The sequence below is a fragment of the Kogia breviceps genome, chromosome 3, assembly GCF_026419965.1.
Source record: "Kogia breviceps isolate mKogBre1 chromosome 3, mKogBre1 haplotype 1, whole genome shotgun sequence".
NCBI classification, from domain to species: domain Eukaryota; kingdom Metazoa; phylum Chordata; class Mammalia; order Artiodactyla; family Physeteridae; genus Kogia; species Kogia breviceps.
The window spans coordinates 163,344,962-163,363,609 of NC_081312.1; the positions used below are offsets into that span (position 1 = coordinate 163,344,962).

At 52.6% G+C, this 18,648-nt stretch overlaps 1 protein-coding gene across 9 annotated transcripts in view; it reads left to right on the plus strand.

Moving 5' to 3' along the window:
* Positions 1 to 717: 717 nt before the first annotated feature.
* The window catches only part of PFKFB3 (6-phosphofructo-2-kinase/fructose-2,6-biphosphatase 3), an 83,818-nt gene continuing 65,887 nt past the window's right edge, over positions 718 to 18,648 (plus strand). For 4 of the 9 annotated variants that reach the window (XM_067030206.1, XM_067030204.1, XM_067030208.1 and 1 more), the window contains exon 1: positions 1,096 to 1,278. Coding sequence is in view for 4 of the 9 variants with exons in the window: in XM_067030200.1 (XP_066886301.1) it covers positions 922 to 937 (16 nt within the window). In the remaining 5 variants the exon portion in view is untranslated. Of the gene's footprint in view, positions 938 to 984; positions 1,279 to 18,648 lie in introns of those variants that run through there. The other 5 variants (XM_067030200.1, XM_067030202.1, XM_067030203.1 and 2 more) reach the window with 4 other exon arrangements.

Here is an 18,648-nt window from a genome sequence, read left to right on the forward strand (position 1 = left end):
AAAAAAAAAAAAACCCACCAAACCACTGGCTCTGAATTTTCCAGCTCACCTGGATGGTTTTTTTCACTATACAGAAAGTGGGCCAATTGCTATCTGCACGGGTGCTTTAAATATTAGATCAGGAGATTGTGGCAACACCGGTCTTCAAACTGCAATGTGAAACAGCACTTGTCACAGGAATTAACTCTTACCTGACTGGAAGGATGACCTGCCTTTGAGACTTCTGAGTCCACCAATTAATAAAGCATTTTCTCAGGTGCGGGTCTTCCCAAAGGCAAAATAAATAGTAATGTGAGGGGTGAGCCCCCTCCCCCATTTCTCTGGGTTATAGTTCCTGAAGTCCCGCTACCATCATTATTTTTTAACATATTTATTGAGTTGTGTGTGGGATTGCTCCCTCCAGCCCTCACTTAATTTCAAGTCAAGTCAACCAGCCTTTGAGCGGACTCCTGGGCCTGAGGACAAAAAGATTAAAATGGAATAAAGTTCCCCCAATACTTCCAGGGATAATGTCCTCCAGCCGCCCAAAGGCGTGGATGAGCGAGTTGCTTTTCTTCCCGATCAGGAGTTTCCTTTCCGCTCAGGGGCGTCAGGAGAGGCAGGCCCAGCTCCGATGCACGGCGTGGGGGGCTCGCGACCCAGACCCCGGCTCGGGGCTGGGGAGGCCGCCGGCGCGCTGCCCGGCCGGGAGCTCAGGGGTTAAGCGGTTTCCGCGAGGCCCGCCCCGGGGCCGCGCTTCCCGCTTCGCCGCGGTTCCGCCCTCCGCCGGTGACGCCCCGGCCTTTGCCCAAATATGTCCCTTTCCTCCCTCCCTTGCCCAACACCCGGCGCCCGTAGGCACCCCGGAGCCGCGGGGCTGGCACTCGGACGTCGCCCGGCCTCGGTGTCCCGGGCCGGCCCTGCCGGGAGCGCCCCTCCAGGATGCCCTTCCGGAAAGGTAGGCGGAGTCCCCCCCGCCCCCCTTAGCGCTCCCGGGCCTGGGCGGGAGACCTGCGCTGCCAGGTGCCGGGGGGCGGCCGGGAGGGCGCGGGGTCCGGCCCGGCACCGCCCCTCTCCGGCCGCATCGCCCCTCCGACCCCACGTCGCCCCCTCTGGGCACTCGGCTGCCGACCCCACGTGCCGGAGCCGGTGCGCAGAGCCGGCGCGCAGAGCGCGGTCGCGGTACTTGGACCGCACCCGGATTACGCCGCAGCAAGTTCTGATATGCAGGTGGAATCGGGTTCTCCCGGCGGACTGGAGATTTGGGGCGGAGGGTCGATTGTTCTACGGTGGCGAGAGGTTTGCAGCGTGGGGTCCCGGCGGCGCGCTCGGATTGCGGTCCGGGTCTCCGGGAGGGACTGGAGGGCGAGGGGTTGGGGGGTGCAGCTCGGCGGTATGGAAGCAGGTCCGAGTGCGGGTCCTCCTGCCTTCGGCCTTTTCTACCCTCTGACTCTCGGGAAGTCAGTTAACCACCCGGAGCCTCAGTTTCTTCATCCGCAAAATGAGCGCATGAACCGGGACGGCCGTGTGGGGGCCGGGACGGGTGAGAGGCGCGCAGCTCAGCATGCAGAGGTGTCGGGAAACGGCCGGCCGGCCAGGCAAGACCTGCCTTCCTGTGCCTGGCAGCTGGCACCCAGCGCCCCACCTGGCCCACCTGCACCGCGGACTGGGTTTGCGAGGCCTGCCGGAAAATCCCAGATGCTCGCGGGGCCCCAATTTCCGGGCAGGGCGATGGAGGCCCTGCCGTGCCCGGGGCGCTGCAGAGCTGGGCCGGGACTTGCCACCCTCAGGTCGGAGCTGAGTGGCTCCTCCTGCTTTTTCTGTTTGTGTTGGAAGGGGCTTGGGCTCGGTGACCCATTGTCACTCTGACCCAAGGCTTCCCCACCCCCACCTGGGTACCACTGACCGGGTCCAACAGAGAGGAAGCCGAGACTCCCTCCCAGGCACCCAGGCACCCGGGTACCTGGGACTGGCTGCGTGGCTTCCCGCCGCTGCCTCCACCCCACCTTGTGGCCGTCTCTTCACTTCTCTCATAATCCCGATTAATCGTCAGGTTAGTGCTACGGTTGCCAGTATTACCCTATTGGCCTTTGTCCTTTAAACAGAGGTTGCTCAGGTGCCACTGTGAGGTCCTGGTTGTGAAGATGCATGGCTGGCACTCCCTGTGCTGTGGGGATGTTGAGAAGGAAGGTGAAAGCCACGAGCAGGGCAGAGGGTTCAATCAGATCCTCAGCTGATGACGTGTGGTCCCAAACTCACCGTCTTCACTGGCTCCATTATTCCATATATAACGGCAGCGCCGTGTCCCTGGACGTTCCCCCGAGTCCCCAGCTGACCTCATTTAGCTGCGGTGTGAATGGTCATTTATCTGTTGTGTTCTGTGGTCTCTGGAGGCAAACTCCTAGGAGGCGAAGTGCCCGTTTACTTGTCACGGAGCTGGAGGGAGCCATACGCAGGAGGCTTAAGTACCTGGGCTGTTGAGTGAGTGTTCACCTGTGAAGGTTTCCCTATGTGATGGCATCATTAGGTCACATGCGACAGACGTCTGTCTGCCTGCCACCAACCACGTTAAGCTTTGACTTTTTTTTTTTTTTCTAATCTGAAGAGAACACTGCTGTCTGGAGAGGTGAATCCTGCCCCTCCATTCTGTGAATGCTGATTCCTAAAGGTCCAGGGTGTGAGAAACAGGCGTCGTTGGGTTTTCTGGAAGCTTTGGTGTGAGCCAGGGCAGGGGCCCTGGAGGGCTTGCGTCCAGCCCAAGGCAGAACCTCCCCACTTGGCTTGGTCGGAACCTCCTGTTGAGAAGTGAACACAGCAAGTGGAAATGATGGCGAGGCCGGGTTTGTTCAATCTGGTGATGAGACGTCATCTGGACCTGCCTGGAGGTGGAAAGCTGGGCCCGTGACCGGAGATATGACACCCCATCCCTGGAACTGTCCCGATGCTGGAGACTTCAGTATATGTATATATATGGAATATATATACAGTATATATTCAGACGTCAGTGTATATATACTCTTTTATACTTAAAAAAATTTTTGAACCATCTGAATCTATTAACTATTCAAAAAAAGTAATTTAAAAAATGGGAAATGAAAAGACTTTGCTTCTCTCCCCACAAAACGAAGAGAAGCCAGGTGGAGAAGGACTTCCTTGTAGCTAACGTCTAGAAGGTTAATCGACCGCTGATTCCCTTCCCAGGCTGTGTTTCTGTGTCTTGACAAGTAAGACTCGGGGACCAGCTGGGTCAGGGCCTGGCAGGAAGCACATGCCCGCTCATATAGGACAAGTTGAATGGAGGGCCTGTTACAAAGGTTTGGGTTAGGTTAGAGGAAAACCACAGGGGATGTTGCACAAGCCCAGGCAGTCCCACCCCAGTCCTGAGGGGTGAGGGTCGAGCAGTCACTGGAGCCAGTGGCCCGAGGGGGGCTGCCCTTCCCTGGAGGATGCAGGCGGCTTGTGGCCCCCGCAGAGGCCCCACGCGGCTCCCTCCCTCTGACCCCAGGACATGGGCAGCCGAGGGCCAGGGAGGCTGTTGTGTGTGTGCAGGTCAGCCTGCGGGGACCGGAGATGGGTGGATTTGCCCTTCGTGACAGCAGATCTGGGGGAACAAACAGATGACCAGCCGAACTTTGGTACTCGTCCTGGGCCTTGCCCGTGAGAGGCTTGACTGATGGCACTGAATGTAATTAGGGCAGAGTTCAGTGACTGCATGCCACTCACTGGCTCGCTTATTCGTTCGTTCATTCATTCATTCATTCATTCATTCTCTAGACGGAGCGCCTGCTCTGCGCCGGGCACGCTTGAGGTTCCTGGTGAATGACAGACTTGGCAGTTCCCTCGCCGCAGTCACACCTCCCCGACGTGGTCCACCTACTGTGATAATGGCCAGCAGGGACCGCGTAGCCCGAGATGGGTGAACGGTGGGGCGGGGGCGGCGGGCAGTAGCCGATGGTGCCTTTCCCCGCCGGCTGAGGGGATGGCATGCGGGCTCCGTGTTCACACTCTTGTCCGCCCTGGCCTCTCTGCTTGGCGACTCCAGGGTGCTGGGGGCTAGTGGGGCAAACAGAGTCCGACCCTCAGCCAAGCTGCTGGAATTTTGAGATGGGCTCGAGTAAGAAGGAAATGCCCTGACGTGGACCATTAGGGAAACTCATGAGAACAAAGGGGCGGAGAGAACTTAGGTGGGCCCCAGGGGGAAGGTGGTGAATGGGGTGATTAAAGCTGGAAACTGGGCTTCCCTGGTGGCGCAGTGGTTGAGAGTCCGCCTGCCGATGCAGGGGACGCGGGTTCGTGCCGCGGTCCGGGAAGATCCCACATGCCGCGGAGCGGCTGGGCCCGTGAGCCATGGCCGCTGAGCCTGCGCGTCCGGAGCCTGTGCTCCGCAACGGGAGAGGCCACAACAGTGAGAGGCCCGCATACCGCAAAAAAAAAAAAAAAAAAAAAAAAAAAAAGCTGGAACCTTCTCTCTCTGGAGGATGTTAAAGGCAGGCTAGATGGTGATTTTCTAGGGCGTTGAGGAGTGCTCTGTTCAGAGGCTGTGGTCTTGGCTAAATTCTCGAGGTCCCTTTCAGGTGGAGAAGCTGAAAACAATGTCTTCAGATGGTGGAGTCCTAAGTATTTCTGCACATCCTACCTTCAGTAGGGATGGGGATAGGGGTGAAGGTTCTAATAATAAATAACAGTAAGAAACCAAACACACCACCTTCCAGGTCCTGTGCTGAGTGCTTTGCACATGTGCGTTTGTCCTCACAACTACTCCAGGGGCTATTATTTCCACTGTGAAGGTGAAGGAAGTGAGGCTCAGAGAGGCTCCATACACAACGGTCAACTCGTGTGCTGAGCAGCGCTGGACTGAGGCTCTGCCTTTCCGGCTCAGACCCCAGTGACGGGCTAGCCTGGGACGTGGTATGACGTGTGTCAGGCTGAGACCGTACAGTGTGATAAGTCTGCCGTTACGAACATCAGACGTCTTCCACGTTAGAAATGAGCTGAGAGACAGACTTAGATGCCTGACTCTTCTGAATCCTTGAGAGAGGCAGGTGGAAGGGATGGGACTGCACGTGGGGACAGTCGGGGTTCCCCTCTCTCCTGTGGCCCCAAGGGGCTGGACTCGTAACATGGGTCTGGTGTCGTGGAGATGATACGCCAGCCAGATATCAGGTCACAGCTGCCCAGGAACTTCCCCGTCCCCTGCTGGGCACAGAGGCAAAGACAAGTCCTACTGTTGCAGGAGATGCAGCACCTTAGGGGTTCCTGCAGGTGAGCTGCTTGCAGCGGGAACTCCATCGCAGTTAGGTCAGCATTTTTTGGACCCAAACCCAGGACCTCTCCTTCCTTTCACGCCCAGTAGGAGTGCAAAGAGCAGATCCCGACCAGACTCGGCAGGGCTGGGCTGGGCTGGTCCCTGGTCCTTTCGTCCCTCCCCTGAGCTCCCCTGAGCTCCAGTGCTGGGCCGGCACCGCCCTCCACTCTGGGGCCCTGCGGGCGGGCTCTGTCCCTCAGGTACACTTTGCTCTCTTGGGGTCTGGCAGCTTGCTGGGCAGGACGGGCTCCATTTCAGAGACTACTGCCCCAGGGAAGCACCCGCCAACCAGGCTGGGCCTGCCCGCTTCCCTCAGGGCCTCTGTCTCCAGGTTTCCCTTCTGAATCCTCTGCTTTGTCTTCTCAGGCCTTTGATCCCTGGCCTGCGCCCTTCTAATGCCTTCCCGTTATCTTAAAGCACGTCCTCTGCTGTGGTCCGTGTCCTCAGTGTCCAGGGTCCCTGTGTTCCCACATCTGTGCTTCTCTCCTGCATCCTCTGCCCTCCGAGGACCCAGACGCACCCTCCCAGGTGCTACCATCCTTCACGGTACATTTGCACACGTGTGGATATACACGTGGGCACGTGTAGGCTTCTGGTGGTTCCTTAAGGCCCCGCTCAAGTTCAAGTCTTCTCTGCCCCGTTTTCCATCTATTCTATGCAGATGGGGTCTCTTGCAGGCAGTTACTTGCCCTCACACTTAATTGTCCTCCATTTGGGGGAAGGTCTAGATCTCATACTTCTGTCTGGCCAGGTGGTAGCGAGTGCTTCATAAATCCTTTGCCTAGTTAATTTGTCCAAAACTCCATTTTCTTCTGCAGTGGGTGGTTGCAGAGCCGAAGTAAGACCGTCAGATCCCTAATCACCGAAAGATTAGGGTCATCGTCCCACATGTAATTTAAAATAAAGACAATACCGGGTCATAAATGTAAGCAAGGCGGACAATCTTCTGATTTTTACTATGGTCACGATTTTGGTGCTTTTGGGTGAAATAGCAGGGTCCAAACAACAATAACAACAGCACCTGATGCTGTGTGCCTGAGTGTGGTCTGCACCTTAGTTAGTTCAGACCTGGGGGCCCCATGCAAGCTGGCACTCTTCTCCTTGTGAAGCTAAAAGTACCACATGTTCAGGAATTGTACATCCAGGAAGCCTCCAAGCATGCATCATCCCTTTACCTCCCCTGCAAGGAATGTGAATCTTTGACTTCACAGGACTTTCCCAGGGCAGGGCCTGAGCGGTCACCTCTGTCCCAGCTCCTGGCACCTACGTGGGTGGCCTCCCGTTTCCTCCTTATCTGCATCGGATTCCTGGGAGGTGCCGGCATCAGTACCTGGGGGCCCTACAGGAGGCAGGCAGACTGTGTCTTCCCGCCCTTCCCAATTGCTGCATGTAGATGAAAGCTGGATAAAACGAACACAGGAAGTCACAAAGTCACAGGAGAAACGCGGGAAGAGCAGGGGGAGGGGCACGGGCAGTGAGGGGAGGGGAAAAAGGAGTGGGGGGAGGTCAGGAGTGCTCCCACCCCTGGCCCCTGGCCCACCTGCTGTTCTGCAGGAGTTGAGGTCCGAGGTCTGTAACCTAAGAGCCCGGGTCTTTTATAACCTCTGCCACCCCCGGTGTGATGGCCCCAGGTGATAATCCGCAGAGCCCAGGAGGAGGAGCGAGTCCATGTGTACAGACAGGCGCTTCTCTCAGTGTTTACTCATCAATGTTGGGAGCGGCTGGGGCAGGGCAGGTACCCACAGGTGGCAGAAGTGACCTGGAAGCTGCAGGAAGCATCTCTAAGGATGTGGGGCCGTGCCCTCAGCAGGAGTCAGATGTGTGCCGTCGGGGAGACCCCCCCCCCCCGGCCGGGCGCTGGGAGACCCAGTGGTGGCAGGTCCACCGTGTTGGTGACGGGCTGGGTCTCGGGGCCACCCCTGGATGGCACTCGGCCTCAGTTGACCCATCTGGAAACAAAGGGGGTGAAGTGAGATTCCCTGCAGCTCCGGCCCAGAGACTGATGCTTCCCAGTTGCTGGGACGCTTGTCACACACGTGCCTCGTCTCCCCCGCTCCAAGCTCCTTGGCTAAGCCGGGCCATGGGAGGCAGGCGGTCCCCGCTGGGCCGGGTCCTCCAGGGACTCTGTCCCGGGCACCCTGGCCTGTCTCTCCAGCAGCTCCAGGCGGGAGGCGAGTGGCAAATGATGGCGTCTTGGGCCTGCGGTCTCTGGTCTCTGCATTCCTCCAGCTATGACTTCAGGACAGAAATTGTACCAAAAGGAAGTCGGTGTTGGAGCCCACCTTTTGTGGAAGCACATGGTACCCTTCTGGAAGCTGCCCATGATGTCAGGCTGACGTCATCCTGGGTGTGCATCGTTAAGGGAGCTCGCGGCCACCGTCTCTTTGCGGGTCTCCCCAGAGTCTAAAGGAATCACCAGTAGCAGGGCCTTCCGTGCGGAATTTCCGCAAAGAGTGACCGAGCCTCACGTGTTCACAGTGGGCTTGGGGAAGAGCTGTAAGTCATGTATATCAAAAATCAAAGCCCCGGGGACTTTCCTGGCTGTCCAATGGTTAAGACTTCGCCTTCCAATGCAGTGGGTGTGGGTTCAATCCCTGGTTGGGGAGCTAAGATCCCACATTCCTCAGGGCCAAAAAACCAAAACATAAAACAGAAGCAATATTGTAACAAACTCAATAAAGACTTTGAAAAATGGTCCACATGGACTTTCCTGGTGGTGCAGTGGTTAAGAATCCGCCTGCCAATGCATGGGACATGGGTTCGAGCCCTGGTCTGGGAAGATCCCACATGCCATGGAGCAACTAAGCCTGTAAGCTACAAGTACTGAGCCTGCACTCTAGAGCCCGCGAGCCACAACGACTGAGCCCACGTGCTACAACTACTGAGACTGCGCGCCTAGAGCCCGTGCTCCGCAACAAGAGAAGCCACTGCAGTGAGAAGCAACTGCACCACAACGAGGAGTAGCCCCCGCTCGCCGCAGCTAGAGAAAGTGGTTCATTTTATTAAAAAAAAATGGTCCACATCAAAAAGTCTTTAAAAAAAACTGAAGCTCTAGTGTTTCCCACGTAAGTTCAATTGTGAGCAACTTGGAAAATGCAGAGAACCTAAAAGAAGAACATGAAAGCTGCTCATCATTTCACGACCTGCAGAGAATAGTTCCAGGATTCCTCCTGGTGACAAGGCCGGTGAAGGGACAACAGTTAAGAGGAGCAAACCCCCATCCCACTGGCCTGAAACAGCACGTCCGGCTCCTGCCTGCATCTGTGTCCAGACTGAGCGAGGGGGCCCAGCCTGGAGGTGTCACAGCCCTGGTCAGGGGCCAGGCAGGCGACGTCTGCGGAACAGGAGGGTCTGGGGCTGTGCTGCCCTGGCCCTCCTGCCTGGAAGTGCAGGGATGCTGATGCTTTTGAGAAAACAACCGAGGGCCGATTGCTTTGGTATTTTGACTGTTGGCCTCACCTGCTGCACCCCAGCGATGGGATTCAGGAAGGCCTCCCGCTGAGGCGTCATCCAGAGGCCTGGGGACGAGGGCCAGTCTTCAAGGAAGGGCAAGATCCCATCAGCCGGTGGGGGTCGGACAGGAGCTTAGCAAGGTGCCCCCATGTGGGCTTTGAAGCAGGAAGAGAGCAGGAGAGAGGTCCTGAGCACAGGAAGATGCATTTTGACGCAGACTCTCGGGAAAGCCTGGCCCTCGGCAGCACGCCCCCTGACTGCTGGGGTAGCTCATGCTGCCCGGGAACAACGGGCACAGGGGCACCATTTATCTCATTCCTGGGCACACATTTGGGTTAACTGGGGGAGCTTTTAAAAAAGTCAGATGCTCCGGAAGTTCTCATTTAATGGTTCTGGGTTGATGCCTGGGCAGAAAGATTCATGAATCAATCTTATCTGTAGGATACAAGGTACATGGTGACTTTCCCAGTCTATTCCATTTCATTAACAAAGATTCTGCTCGGGCTCCAAAGACCCTTTTCAAGGCCACGAATGGGGAGAGACCCACACTCTTGAAAATGTTAGGAAGCCCTCACCGGCACCTCCCAGACTCCCTTGCACCTCAGGTTCTGGGTGTGACTGAGGGTCTTCGTCAGGTCTGGGGGGTGCAAGTGACCTGCCTGACCTTTGGGGGGTAGGTTTCTGAGCCAGGGGGCTGTGGGAGGAAGCAGCGGATCCGTCTAGAGGGAGGGAGGCCCCCATCAAGCAGCCATCTGCATGGGCCATGTTTTGCCGGAGAACATCATAAACATTTTGGGAATATAGGAAAGGGAGAGTTACAGCTGAGGAACTTGAGAAGAAAAGGCAAGAAACACACTAGGAGGCTGGCTGCGCTGCCCCGCCCGTGCCGACCGCCCCCAGCCCCGTGATGTTATCAATACTTTAGTCGCCCCCATTAGCCCTTCCATCATGCGGCAAACGTCTGTTCAGCGCCTCGTGGAGCAGGGCTGGGTCGAGTGCTGAGGGTGCAGCAGGGAACTGGACAGAGACGCCTGCCCTCGTGGCCTTACGTCCTGACGGGGAGACAGATGGTAACAGACGAGTGAGTACGGTATGTGTCCAGTGGGTACCAGTGCTGGGGAGAAAAATAACACGGGAAAGAAGACGGAGGGCGTGGGGGCTGCTGTTTTAAATAGGATGATAGGATGGTCACTGAGAGGACATCTGGGCAGAAACCGAAGGGACTGAGGGAATGGACCACGCGGTATCTTAGGAGAGTGTCTGGCAGGGGGGGTATGTAGGTGCAAAGGCCCTGTGGCCACAGTGGGCTGAGTGTGGAGGCCAGTGGGGCTGGTGTGTAGTGGGTGTGGGACATGGCTCAGAAAGCGTGGGTCATTTGGGTCCTCGAGGCCATGGTAAGGCTTTGGCCTCCTCCTGGGATTGGGTGGGAGGCCCTGGCAGGGTTTTAGTGGGGGCGAGGCTTAAGTGAACTTTAGGTTAGCAAACCCTCTGGATGGTCCGTGGCTGCCCTCCCGAGAGCAGGTTGCAGGTGGCATGGGAGTTGGCTAAAGTGGCCTGCGAGCGGTGCCATGGGCTGGGGTCCGGGTGGTGCAGTGGGAGGTTGCATTCTGAGTGTGTTCAGGAGGTAGAGACCGCGGGGCCGGTGGATGGACTGGATGTGGGGGGAGAGAGAGTGAGTCAGGGTAGTTCCCACGACTGCCCCCTGGCTGATCTGTGGGGATGCTGAGGACGTTAGCCTCAGGACCAGCCAAGGGGACAGGTCACAGTGAGCTGGGGTTAGGGGGCCCGGTACCTGTTGAGTAACTATGAGAGGATTCGAGAGGTTTGGGACTTGGCACGCGGCCCTCTGCGAAGATCCGTTATGCTCTGGGCTCGTCTCCAGGTAGATGCTTCCTGTAAGAAGCAGCTGGCTTCCAAGTCAAATCAGGGTTGACCATTCTCGCCGCACATAAGGGATCCGTCAAGTTTCCGTGTGACGCCGGGCACAGATCGTTTCCAGGCTGGGAGGGAAGCGACTGGTAGGTTTTCCACGGGGCCAGTGTTTCCATGTCAGTAGTACCAAAGTAGCAATTAAATTTCTCTCCCTTCCTCAGTTTCCTTAAAGTGTGAAGGCCCCCATTGTGGGGAGAAAAGGAAAACCCCCACTCCAGGAAGGCTTCCTGAACAAACTCAGGCCGGCCACCAGCTGACCAGGTTACCCTCCTAACGGGGTGATCAGCTCACCGGGATCACCCGCGATTTCCCTGTTTCAGCCTCGACAGTCCCAAGACCCGGCCACCTCCTCATCCCAGGCAAACTGGAACAGTGGGTCAGCCTTCCCACCTCCAGCCAACCCTCATGCCTTGGGCTTGATGACCCCTAGACGGCCTCATGTTAGAGAAGGAGGTTTGAAAACCTCAACCACGTTTGAACAACAAATAGAATCCAAGCTAACTCTGTGGCCCTGGGTTACGGCTTGAAAGTATGGAAAATACGTTTCAAAGCAATTCTGCCGACAGCCGCATCAGGAAATCAGAGCAAGAATTTTATCATCAACTTGCTGTAACAACAGCACAGAAATCTGAATCTGCAAATTGCCTGGTTTCAGTGTGAAAAGCCTAAAACTCAAATGTCATCCCCTTTTCATGAAAATGAGTCAGTCAGCATCCACTTTACCATGAATCATGTTTGCTGTTGTTACATCATTTCCCAGATATACGTGGGAAAAAGAAAACAGAAAGCAGTTCCAGCTGAAATCATGTTTGGTGCAAATCCCGGATGATATAAAAGCTTTTTGTAGAAAGTCATTTGAATGCAGTGAAAGGTCATACAGTCACTACTGCTTTAGTTTTTTTTTTTTTTTTTTCCCCGGTACGCGGGCCTCTCACTGTCGTGGCCCCTCCCGTTGCGGAGCACAGGCTCCGGACGCGCAGGCTCAGCGGCCATGGCTCACGGGCCCAGCCGCTCCGCGGCATGTGGGATCCTCCCGGACCGGGGCACGAACCCGTGTCCCCTGTATCGGCAGGCGGACTCTCAACCACTGCGCCACCAGGAAAGCCCCAATTGCATGGTTTTAAACGGGTGAATTAGATCTCAAGAAAGCTGTTCCAAAAAACAAACAAAAAGAATTCACTGTCTTCACAGCAGTTGGTTTCTCAGCCTTTGAGAAGCAAGGTTTGGCTCCACTTTCTGGATGAGCAGAAAGAGAAAGATTTCATAGACCGTGGATGACCAGGGGGAATGGCTGAGGCTGGTCCTGGGTTCCAGGCTCCGTCTGGACTTCTGCCTGCCTGTCACTTCCTTGTCCTTCTAACGTGAGGGCCGGCTTCGGTGCAGGGGGGCTTCGGGGCAGGGGTGACGTGGACCTTGACCCGGGAGCTGCCTCAGGAGACCTCCGGGAGTACGGGAGCGTGCTGGGCAGACGGGAGGGACCTGGGTTCCAGTCCTGTGAGGTCTCTACCTGTTGAGGGACCTCTGATGGTCGCTTCATCTCTCTGGACCTTCATTCTCTCCTGTATAAGATGGAGGAGTTAACTGGGTCATCCCTTCCAGCAAGTTCCTTCTGCATTTCTAGTGGTCTTCTTTCATCTCGCATGCTGTTAGGATGAACAGCATTAAACATGCATTTGATTTTTAGCCCCCAAAGGGCTATAGTAATGATTCTTACGTTTGATTTGTAGTATATGTATTTAGTTGTCTTGATGGGTATCTTGAAGGTCTTCAGAAAAGTAGCTTTAATTAATTTCTCCTCTTCATGCCCTCTACAAAGTGCGTGCCAGAGTGAGGTCTGGGAACAGCATGTGTAGGGGCAACGTGAACAAATCACGACAGGCCAGTCTCTCCTGCTCTGAAGTGTCACCTCTCCGTCCTAACCTGGGGCCCGTACACCTCACGTCTTTAGTGATTTCAAAACAGTGGTTCGCACCAAGATCTAAGCCAGTCTTTTTTGTTATTGGTTTGCATTTTACATTTTTCTAAGCGGACGTGTAGCATGCATGCGCTGAGTGTACAGATCTCAGTCAGTTTCTACACGTGTACACATCCATGTGGCCACAGCACTGGGATCAAAGCTAGAGAACATTTCCAGTCCCCAGAGGCTCCTCGGGGCCCTTGTCATTCAAAACTCTTCCCAGCAGGAACCCCTATTCTGACCTCTCCCATTAGAAATCTTGTTTGTTCTTGAACTTCAGCTAGATGATATTATGCATTACGTATCTTTTTTGTTTCTTCTGAATATTTTTTATATCGAATTATAGTTCATTTACAATATTACATAAGTTTCAGGTGTATAATGTAGAGATTCACGATGTTTAAAGGTTATACTCCATTTATAGTTCTTATAAAATATTGGCTACATTCCCTGTGCTGTAACAATACGTCCTTGTAGTTTATCTTATACATAGTGGTTTGTGTCTCTCAATCCCCTACCCCTGTATCTTGCTCCTCCCCCTTCCCTCTCCCCACGGGTAACCACTAGTTTGCTCTCTATATCTGTGAGTTTATTTCTGTTTTGTTATATTCACTAGTTTGTTTTATTGTTCAGATTCCACATATAAGTGATATCATACGGTATTTGTCTTTCTCCATCTGATTTATTTCACTGAGCATAATGCCCTCCAAGTCCATCCATGTTGCTGCAAATGGCAAAATTTCATTTTTTTTTTTTAACATTACGTATCTTTTGAAGGTGGCTTCTTTCCATCAACATTCTGACCACGAGATTTTCCCATGTGGTTGTTTGTAGAAGGCTTAGTTCATCCTTGTTGCTGTGGAGTGTTCCGTAGAGTCCTTTCCGTTGTTGGTGGACCTTTGGGCTGTTTTTGGTTTGGGGTTATTATGCCCTGAGCTCCGATGCACATTTTATTTGTACCTGCCTTTCGGTGGTGAAAACACTCATTTCTGTGGACTTGCCAGCTGATGGTGGAGATGGAGGTTTAGTTCCTCTAGCACCTGGCTGTAGATGAAGTTCTCTCTCCTTTGTGGATTAGAGATTGTGTTTTCTACTTGATGTTGGGCAAGGATGCTGTCTTCCTTGGGAAAAGTTTACCTTCCGGAGATTTTTTTCCCCCTCATGTCTTCCTTACTCTGTCTTCACTCCCGGAAACACAAAGTTTTGCAATTCTTTACATTTCTTGCAGTTTCACTGCATGCCTTTCCTTGTGCACACCCCTCACTTTCCCAGCTCTGTTTTTTCTCATCAGCTCCCTCCTTGGATGCCTCTGTACCCTACCCTTCAAGGCCCAACTCAAAACACAGTCTGCCTTAAAGTCTTTTTAAAATTTGTCTAGTGTTTTATTTTTAAAATGTTTATAGGTGCTGAATTCGCTATTACAGTAGGAGCAATCCTTTACTTTGCAAAGATGATCCAGCCTTTTCTTCTTTTATTTTTAAATTTAATTAATTAATTTTTAAAAATTTAGCCTTACAGTCTTCAAGCCAGAGGTAGTCGTGGTTCCTGTGCTGTAATGTGTGTTCATTCCATTTCCCCAGCTAGACTGTAAGCTCCCAGGTAGTGTCCTGTTGTCCAGCCTCAGGCCTGGTAGATGACTGATAACCATATATTGAATTAACTAATGAATTAATAGGAACATTAATACTTCAGTGCACAGAAGAGGCCTCAAAGAATGTCATTCTCGGACTTGAGGGTCTTTCTTGCTTCCTGATTAAATCAATCTTATCCCAGTCCCTGACAACGATCACACAGAAGGTGCGCTTCAGGGAGCCTGACCTGCCCGCGAAGGAACAGAAGCCTGGAAAGCTGACACTTTTTCCAGAGTCTCTGGGGTTTGCAGCTGCCTGGCTCGGGAGCATCCAGCCTTTAGGCCTTCATGTGTTGTTGCCCCTGCAGAATAGCTCTGATGACTTCTTCTGGGGCATTTCCTCGAGTTTTATTCTGCATTGCACCCCTCCTTCATTGCTCCCCCTTCTAACCAAAGACCTCTTTTTCAGAGAGAGACGAGTTAGACGCTGTTCTCTCCAAGATGCTTAGGTAGGATCCTAAGTTATTCCAGCCGGGATACCCGCCGTTACAACCATGCAGGGTGTCTGGGGGGGACGTTAAGAACGAATCAGAACCGCTGAGAGGACCCCCCCCCCCGGAACACGAGGTAATAGAGTTCAGGCGGTCCTGCGTCTCCTCCTGAAGGTTTGAGAACCACTGCAGTGTGTGTGAGATGAATGGACGGGACTGGCCTCCCGTAACAAAGGAGACACGAAATGCTTAAGTGACAGCAGAAATGTGTCCCAGCACAAGTGGCCAAAGGGAGGCCCAGGTTTCAAGAGACCTTTTCTGTGACCCCCTGTGCTTCCTAATTATCAATGTCCACGTTGTTCTTCCATCTGCAGCAGAAATGGCGGCATCTGCCCTCCTCAAAGTCTGTTATAAAGTGGCCACCCACTGAGCGTGTGAGCCTCCCGAAAGGGGACAACGGCGCTGCTCAGGCGTCAGGGGGGCCTGGGAGCAGATGGGAAATCTTTTCCTGCACCGAATGTTGGATAAAACACTTGGAACTCATTTGCCCGAGACGTGACCCTTTAATTGCATATGTATTTTATTTGTGTGTCTACACAAACATAACACTTTTAACTTACACTTGATGACTCAGGAATAGTTTTCGGCTGCATGAGCATTAATTGCGTGTGTCAGGAAAGTAATAAAAGTGTGTGACGGCAACGAGGGACATTCCTTGCCTGGAGGGTTTTCCATTTCTGTTTCTCTTTTTACTTTAAAAAATGTTAAGCATTTAGCAAAGTTGCAGGCATGGCACAGGGAACAACCGGTGCCACCTGGATTCCAGCTGTTGCGTTTTACTGTGGTATTGTCTCAACCTGTTTTGCTGTTGTTGAACCATTTGAGACTTTGTTGCAGACATAATGACACGTCATCCATAAATAATTCAGCGTGTTCCTCCCCAGATCAAGAATGTTCTCTCTCCCTTTTTTTTTTGTTTTATACATTTCTTTTTCTTCATTTATTTTTGGCCGCATTGGGTCTTCGTTGCGATGCGCGGGCTTCTCACTGCAGTGGCTTCTCTTGTTGCGGAGCTTGGTCTCTAGGTGTGTGGGCTTCAGTAGTTGTGGCTCACGGGCTCTAGAGCACAGGCTCAGTAGTTGTGGCGCACAGGCTTAGTTGCTCCACGGCACGTGGGATCTTCCCAGGCCAGGGATCGAACCTGTGTCCCCTGCATTGGCAGGGGGATTCTGTTTTTTTCTTTTTAACATTTTTATTGGAGTATAATTGCTTTACAGTGGTGTGTTAGTTTCTGCTGTATAACAAAGTGAATCAGCTATACATATACATATATCCCCATATCCCCTCCCTCTTGCGTCTCCCTCCCACCCTCCCTATCCCACCCCTCTAGGCGGTCACAAAGCACCGAGCTGATCTCCCTGTGCTATGCGGCTGCTTCCCACTAGCTATCTATTTTACATTTGGTAGTAAATATATGTCAGTGCTACTCTCTCACTTCATCCCAGTTTACCCTTCCCCCTCCCCGTGTCCTCAAGTCCATTTTCTATGTCTGCGTCTTTATTCCTGTCCTGCCCCTAGGTTCATTAGAACCATTTTTTTTTTTTAAGATTCCATATATATGTGTTAGCGTACAGTATTTGTTTTTCTCTTTCTGACTTACTTCACTCTGTATGACAGACTCTGGGTCCATCCACCTCACTACAAATAAATCAATTTCGTTTCTTTTTATGGCTGAGTAATATTCCATTGTATGTATGTGCCACATCTTCTTTATCCATTCATCTGTTGATGCACACTTAGGTTGCTTCCATGTCCTGGCTATGGCAGGTGGATTCTTAACCACTGCGCCACCAGGGAAGTCCAAGAATGTTCTCTTAATTTGTCCAAATGGATTCGGGGATTTTTAAAATTATGATCGCATGTGTTAGAATCCATTCCCGACGTGATGCATTTTGACGCTCAAATCGTCCCAGATTTGGCTGAGACCCTTTCAACATGGCTGCCATGTCTCTTTGACACATTCCCTTTGCTTTCTGAGCTCTTCCTTACTTTCTGGCACAATCAGGTGCTGCAGGCTCGCCTCTACAGCCTGTCTCAGACTTGGCATCAGCCATTTCTCCAAGGAACCCTGGTTACTTTCACCGGAGGATGGGAGTTAGAAGCCAGACCTGGGCTCTGGTTTGCTTCCTGTACCTGGGCTACCACTGTTCCTAGGGCCTTTTCAGTGGGCAGAGCTAGGAAACAGATGCTCTAAAATATCATAAATTCATACTGCTTTCTCGCATCCTGGTCCAATACCAGACAGCTCTTCCTCTCCTTCCCCTCCAATTCCATATTTACTTTTTATATTTTCCCCAGGAATCTTTTTTTGTTTTTTTTTAAATCTTGAATCTCCTTTACTCCTGGTGTTATTAATTTGGTAAACAAAATTCCTCATGAGGAATGCCTGATTGCCCACAAGCAATGGCAGCGAATAGATCATAAATTCAGTGCACAGGCGGGGGCTGACACCAAGTCTTCTGGGGCCTTAAAAAATATCTGCACAGGCAGGGGGTTCTGGAGGAAACACAACCAGGAATTCTTCATGTTATTTCTGTACCCGCCAATCATTTCACAATTTATGTATGTTACTTTAAAAATAAGACACAGGGGGCTTCCCTGGTGGCGCAGTGGTTGGGAGTCCGCCTGCCGATGCAGGGGACACGGGTTCGTGCCCCGGTCCGGGAAGATCCCACATGCCGCAGAGCGGCTGGGCCCGTGAGCCATGGCCGCTGAGCCTGCGCGTCCGGAGCCTGTGCTCCGCAACGGGAGAGGCCACGACAGTGAGAGGCCCGCGTACCGGAAAAAAAAAAAAAAAAAAGACATAGGAATTTATAAGGGAAAAGTTCGGGGGATGGGGTGTAGAACCCCCTCGCCTGCTATCCGCGCCCCCACCCCCGGCACTCCTCTGGGCAGCAGGGCTGCTCCTCACCCACACTGATGGGAGCAGATAAGCAACAGGCAGCTCGGACCATCAGGCATTTAAAAAGGAGAAAGGAAAAGAAAAATACTGAGGGAAACCAACACTAGAAGAGAGAAGCCAGAAGTTTAACAGATACAAGTATTAACCGACAAGACACAGAGGCAGGCTGTGGGATCGATTAACATCTTCAGAATGATTAAAGCAGAGTCACATTGTGAAGAGGCAGCAGCTAGAGCCTTGCTTCTCGAGGTATGGTCCCCCTCCCTGTGACCTGGGAGCTTGTTAGAAATCCAGAATCTCAGGCCTCACCCCAGAATGACAACAGGACCTGTATTTTCCCAAGACCCACAGGTAATCTATATGCCTATTGATGTCTGTGCAGCGCTGAGCTGGAGGGCCTGGCGTTTGAGATTTTGATGATTGGATGGAAAAAAATGATTGGTGGACTGAAAAGCAGAAGTAGATTCAGCTGAACTGAAAATTAGTGAGTCAGAAGCCCCAGGTGAGGTGGCCTCTTTTAGTACTGCATCTGAGCCTTCACTGGCAAAACCAGACATTAGGGGAAAACAAGGAAAAATATTTTCTTGGAAGCCTATATTTAGTATATAAGGTACCAGTGAAATGAGAGCAAAATAAAGACGCATTTAGGATGGCAAAGATTCAGACAAGTTAATAGGCTCATGCCCTCTGGCAGAGGGTCTGGGGAGTGAGGGGGGCTGAAGGATGATGAAGGTAGCTGAAAGAATTTAATGTTATCAGATACAAGAAACAGTGGTGAGTAATGAAATAGAAAACCTAGATTAGGTTTCAGTAACTCTCGATGAGTAATTTTGAAATATGTATAACTAAAATCCTAGATAATCTCAAAATGGAAGGTTGCAGAGGGAAGAGAGAGGAGGGCAAAAAAAAAAGCCCTATATGGATCCGATGCCAACATTCCATCCTACATATTGCAGGGGAGGAAAGAAATTTTCCCTCCACCCTTCTGGGTCATTGGCT